The sequence below is a fragment of the Maniola hyperantus genome, chromosome 13 (genome assembly GCF_902806685.2).
Source record: "Maniola hyperantus chromosome 13, iAphHyp1.2, whole genome shotgun sequence".
In the NCBI taxonomy this organism is placed as follows: Eukaryota; Metazoa; Arthropoda; class Insecta; order Lepidoptera; family Nymphalidae; genus Maniola; species Maniola hyperantus.
In genome coordinates, this window is record NC_048548.1 from 12,948,459 (window position 1) to 12,954,575 (window position 6,117).

At 36.0% G+C, this 6,117-nt stretch overlaps 1 protein-coding gene across 1 annotated transcript; it reads left to right on the plus strand.

The window, feature by feature from the left end:
- The first annotated feature begins 135 nt into the window (after positions 1-135).
- LOC117987472 (uncharacterized) lies at positions 136-3,194 on the plus strand. Its single transcript, XM_034974488.2, has 4 exons — positions 136-284; positions 1,487-1,802; positions 2,526-2,590; positions 3,132-3,194. The coding sequence occupies exons 1-4, from the start codon at positions 257-259 to the stop codon at positions 3,191-3,193; spliced, it is 471 nt and encodes a 156-aa protein (XP_034830379.1). The 5' UTR covers positions 136-256; the 3' UTR covers position 3,194.
- Positions 3,195-6,117: the final 2,923 nt, after the last annotated feature.

The following is a 6,117-nucleotide window of genomic DNA, read 5'->3' on the forward strand; positions in this document are numbered from 1 at the left end:
TACTTTTTACCCCGGAAAATCAAAGAGTAGGTACCCACGGGATTTTTAAAAATGAATCCACGCGGACGAAGTCGTGGGCATCAGCTAGTTTGATCATAAATCGAATACAAAACCCAATTTATGATTTACCAATTTTCTGAACGGTAGATGAATGTCGGGCCGCACTCGTAAAATAGCTATAAAATAAAGAAATTCAATCGCCGATACCTTTTTTAATGGTTCCCGCTAGAATCTATAGTCGATGTAAACTTGAAATATGGTGCGATCGTTTGCTGTTCTTTTAGGTTAGTAGAAATTTACTTTCTTTCCGCAAAAAAAATGTATTATATGAAACTGAAGTAAGTTGCATAAAATTCAAAGTCCTAACTGACTGACTTATATATCAACACTGGAGGGTGTGTTCTTTGTAAAGAACAGGTACCCACTAAAAAGGATTTTTCGAAATTCCACCCCTAAGTGGGTTAAATGGGGGGTTTGAAATTTATGTAGCCCACGAAGACGCGAGCATGAGCTAGTCCAATATAAAAAAATTGTAATCTCTCTCTGTCACGTAATCCCATACAATAGATAGAGACAAAAATGACAAACATGTTTTCAAAAACATTCGAAATTCATTTCGAAAATATTTTCGAAAACATTCAAAACTCAATTAGAAAACATAATTAGTTTCGTTTGTCATTGGTTGGTGGCTAAAAATGGTTAGCAATCACTGAGATTCATGTCATGATCAACCCATCTGTCGGAATGAGAAGGGTGCTCAGTAGTGAGCCGGCGATGGGTAAACAAAGCAGGTTATAATAAGAGTTAAAAGCAAACAAAAATGGAGAGCCTTTGGAATGTATATAATGATTTCTTTATTTATAACAGGATTCTTTCTTTTTCTCGGTATTCGTAAATATTTTGATTATTGCAAATTGTCGTAAAAGAAAATATTTTGATGCTCTTCGCAGAATTCAAATTAAACAGAAAAGTCATGGCCAGTTTTACATGGAAACAAGACAACGAGCCACAATTTGTTTGTTTTTTAGGGTTCCGTACCTCAAAAGGAAAAACGGAACCCTTATAGGATATCACTTTGTTGTCTGTCTGTCTGTCGGTCTGTCAAGAAACCTACAGGGTACTTCCCGTTGACCTAGAATCATGAAATTTGGCAGGTAGGTAGGTCTTATAGCTGACATTTGGGGAAAAATCTGAAAACCTAGAATTTGTGGTTACATCACACAAAAATTAAATTGTGGTCATGAACTAATAATTAGTATTTTCAATTTTCGAAGTAAGATAACTATATCAAGTGGGGTATCATTTGAAAGTGCTTCACCTGTGCATTCTAAAACAGTTTTTTTTAATGTATCATAGTTTTTGAATTTTCGTACAAAATTTCGATAAAATACACGGAACCCTCGTTGCGTGAGCCTGACTCGCACTTGGCCGTTTTTCATTTCTTAAAATAAGAAATGAAAATATTTTTGTTCGTTTTATTTTCCAGCCATATACCTGGTCGAAACACACTCTTTCCAATCAAAGTTCAAAGTCTTTGAAATAAGAAAAACAAAAGATGGCGACAACAGAGTCGACTATCAATACTACGATCCTGAATTCGAGAGAATACAATCAGCCATACATAGAGAGAAAGACAATAAAAGACTTATGAGACTTGCTAATGAAATTATAAACAGACTTCATAGTTTATCACAGCGAGAGAAGAATTCAAAGGATTCAACAAGCAGTGAGAGTGATCCAGGATTTGTTGATGAAACTAGAAGTTTAGTGGTAATACCTAGTGACGATGTTGTATATAATACGTAAGTCAAAGTCAAAGTCAAAGTCAAAGTCAAAGTCAATAATTTATTCAAAATATATAAAAGGGAACGGTGACTGACTGACTGACTGACTGACTGATCTATCAACGCACAGCTCAAAATCCATGACGGATCGGGCTGAAATTCGGCATGCAGATAGCTATAGCGACTTTAAAGTAGGCATCCACTAAGATAGGATTTTTGAAAACTCAGCCCCTAAGGAGGTGAAATAGGGGTTTGAAATGTGTGTAGTCGACGCGGACGAAGTCGCGAGCATAAGCTAGTCTATACTATATAATATTATAAAGAGGCAATGTCGTTAAGTTTGTTTGTAGGGGGTAATCTCTGGAACTACCACCTTTCACCAATAGAAAACTACATTATTCCTGAGTGACATAGGCTATATTTTATTTAAAAAAAATTAGAGATCCCTTCGAAAATTGTAATAAGCTACCCGTGCGAAGCCGGGGAGGGTCGCTAGTAGGTAATAAATTACACTTTTTGAATTACACTTTTTGTAATTGTAAGATGATACATAATTGATAATTTTTAGGCGAACTTAAAACTAAAGCTACGATATACCTACAGATAGATAATTTCGCATCTAATATTAGTGTAGTATTGGTTTGAACTGGATTTTAACTTCTCAGTATTATTTATTTTATTACTTAGTACAGAAAAATCTATTTCAATTTTTGCGAATTAATTAGGTATTTCAATTCACAGGAGACCCGATCAAGAAAATATTCTTCAGAAGCTTATTCAGTCTGCCCTACGGACCGGCTCTGATGGTAATTGACTGTATTTTTTCTTTGCATATACCTACTTAGAACTGGGTTTTTGTTACATAGTATAATTTTTTTTTTTAAGTAAAAATGAGTAAAATATTGTACTATCTGTTGTTCGTAATTTATAAGTTTAGGTTAAAGTAAAACTACTTATCTTTACTATGCTAATATTATAAATGCTAAATTGTGTCTGTCTGTTTGCTGGCTTTTCACGGCCCATCCGTTCAACAGCTGATGTTGATGAAATTTGGTACAGGAATAGGTTATACATCCCGGGGAAGGACATAGGAAAAACACTGCGTCTTCCGGTGCGAGGTCGCCATTCCGGCACCTTGGGACCCCAACGTCTATCGGTTGTACGAACTATGTGCTCTGCCCATTGCCACTTCAGCTTCGCAACCCGTTTAGCTATGTCGGTTACTCTAGTCGTCCTACGGATCTCCTCATTTCTCCAAGCATAGCTCTCTACATCGCCCGCTGAGTGACTCTAAGGTAGGTAAGTGTACCTAATAATAATTAATAAATTATTATTTTATTTTAACAGATGTAGAAGACAGAACAGCTCCGCCTATACATCGCATCCCTTATGACTATGGCAACAAATGAAGATGAATAAATTACCAAAGCATAAAAACTATGTTACGATAAAATAATATACTTTTGAAATATACTAATTAGTTTCAGTTTTTTTTATGAGGATATATCACTGAGTACCCAAAGACCAATTTTCATAGATATTTAAACTTAATAAATTACGGACCTTCATACAAACTTTCATCATCTATTTAACTCCATTCATTTTCAAACAAAAGCCCAAAATACTTTTTTTTTATTGATACTTTATTGCACACAACACAAAGTAAACATTGAAAAAACATACAAGGATCTTAATCTAATAGCTGTAGCATGCAAAGGCGGCCTTATCGCTAAAGCGATCTCTTCCAGGCAACCTTTGACAATTTTCATGGAACTTGAAAAATAACGGACTGTCATACTAACTTTTATACCCTATTCAATCTCTTAAGGGTGGAATTTCCAAAAATGCTTTTCTGTGTCATGAAAGAAACCTAGTTACTGTCAAAATTTCATGATCATGTCGTATTGCTCCCAACTTAACCAGCTGTTTGGATTTACCAGCTAAAACCCTCAAACCCCAAATTACCTATACCTAATAATTTACAGACATAAGGCTAATAGAAAAATAAGAACACAGAATATTTCCAATCCGCACCACAAACATAACTTTTTAAGGCGGGATTATTGTCGGGAAAGTCATGTTTCCCGCGAACAAATTCAATATGAAAGCATTTATTTAGTCGCCAATACGCGAGCTTTGCCCCAAGCCAGGTAACACATAGTGGTGTCCCGATCCCGTAGGCTTATTCAATTAGGCGACTGGTTGGTAACTTCTATTTAGAACCTTATACTATTCTAAATAATTTTAGATACATATCAAAAATTAACATTTAGTTTTAAGTTTACGTAATTAAAACGGTGATAGCCTTGTGGTTAAGATGTCGGCCTCCTATACGGTAGGTTGGAGGTTCGTTCGATGCCGCATATGCATTTCTAACTTTTCGGAACGATTGTACGTTTCCAGATCAGAAAAATATATCGTAAGGAAACCGGCATGCCTCTTCATCTTCATTATAATCAATCCATCGCCGGCTTACGCGTTGGAACCTGAACCCTTGACTAAGATGCCAATGTCTTTAGGAATTATTCTTATATGCTATAGCACATCGTAAGATAGCGTGAAGTAAAACTAGATAGCGCCATCTAGTTTCAGCTTTGTAACCAACTGGGAAATAGCTTGAGTGAAAAATAGATAGCGCCACCTAGGATCATATTTAGCATTTACGAAAATTACTATAGAAATGCAAAAGAACAACCGCTATTTTACTCATGACTTAGAACAGTAACAGAAACAATCTGTTCATAACTACGTACACAGTGTTTCCTTAATACAAAGCAAACTTACCAAAGTTTCTAATGAAATTAAAACTTTAAATTACTTCGGCAAAACTCAAATAGAATAGCCACTATGATACTGTTTCACCAGAGGATCTATTTGCCTGCCCTTTGAGGCGGGCCCGACATTTTAACTTAAACAACTGAATTAAAATAACAATTTTTTGAGCAAATTTACATTCGGAACGTAGCTGGTTAAATATTTGTATTGTACTGTGACTTTCGGGATAGAATTTGTTTTTGACAGTAAACGACTGATATAACTTCTAGATAAATTAAACTACATAAAATTACCTACTTATTATTTCATTTGTAAGATGATAGTGGTCAACTTTTTTTTTTACCCATATAGAATTACAAGTTAGGGTGTAAAGGCGGCCTTATCTCTTGGGGTTCTCTTCTAAGCAAACTGTAGATAATAGGGATCTATTGAATTTAAATTTCTATTTTTAACTAACTATCTACTATTACTAAGTATCTACAAAGGTAACAAACGTAGATCTGAGACTGGTTTCAAGAAATCCATCAACGTAATTACGTCCTAAAACGTTTCTACGATATTGCGTACGTCGTCTCGCACACCACATATGTAACTTAGACTAGTGATATATGCAGATTAAATTAACCGTGTCCTCTCCGACGTTTTAATACATATGCTAATCAGGAGCAGTTTCCCGTGTAAAATCAATCACAGTTTCCTCTCTGGCCAGTAGACTTAGTATGAGGTTTAACATCTTAACGTTGATAGAACTCGAGCTTCGATCGGTTAGATTCTTGCCGGTCCGCAATTTTTGATACGTATGTAAATCTATTTGGAATTTCTTTGAAGCGTAGGTAAAACACTATAAGAATTTATAAAAATATTTATGACACACTTTAACGTCAATGTAAAATGGACTTTAACGCCCTTGTTTCAAAACAGAATCTCGTCTATACATCTAAGAATAGCTAACGAAAACTTTTCGAAATAAAAACTGTGGTCCGCAGATGATGACAGAAGATGTTCGGAGAGCTACTATTATTGCTATTAGCAACAGGGCCCTAAGTCAATATGACAGGCCGTAGCCCTGAAATTCCAGCTAGAAGACCAACCAATACCGAGGTGGCTACAATTATCACGCCCGGGTAAGGAGGCTAAGACTTGAAGCCTGAACCCTTGCTTGGATTTCAGTCAACCGGAGAAGTCCCGCGCTGACGGATGATGGCCTTAGTTTCTATCACAGTCTTGAGGCACAAAACCGTGGAAGCAATCTTCCCTGCGAGTGACAACCCGGGTAATGAGGTACCTAAAGTCTCGAGGCTCGTGTACAAAAACCTCACGGTTACACCGAAGACCACTCGCCATCGAATACATGACTTTAAATCAAGGATCTTTAGGTTAATTTTACTCTGACCAAAGTGTTTTGAAGTTCTATAAACTTTGGCGAGTTTTCGAACGTAAAGTCGTACTAACCCCAGTTCGTTAGCCGGATAATAGGATTGGATACACTACATGGAATGAATCGTAATTCTTCTACAAAATCTAATTAAAGAGAACTGAAGAATTCTAATTTGTTTCT

Bases quoted from the DNA above. Each gene is read 5' to 3' on its own strand.
- LOC117987472 (XM_034974488.2), top strand. From the start codon at position 257: ATGGTGCGATCGTTTGCTGTTCTTTTAG. The intron at 285-1,486 runs GTTAGTAGAAAT...TTTATTTTCCAG, and splicing joins ATCGTTTGCTGTTCTTTTAG to CCATATACCTGGTCGAAACA. The intron at 2,591-3,131 runs GTAATTGACTGT...TTATTTTAACAG, and splicing joins CCTACGGACCGGCTCTGATG to ATGTAGAAGACAGAACAGCT.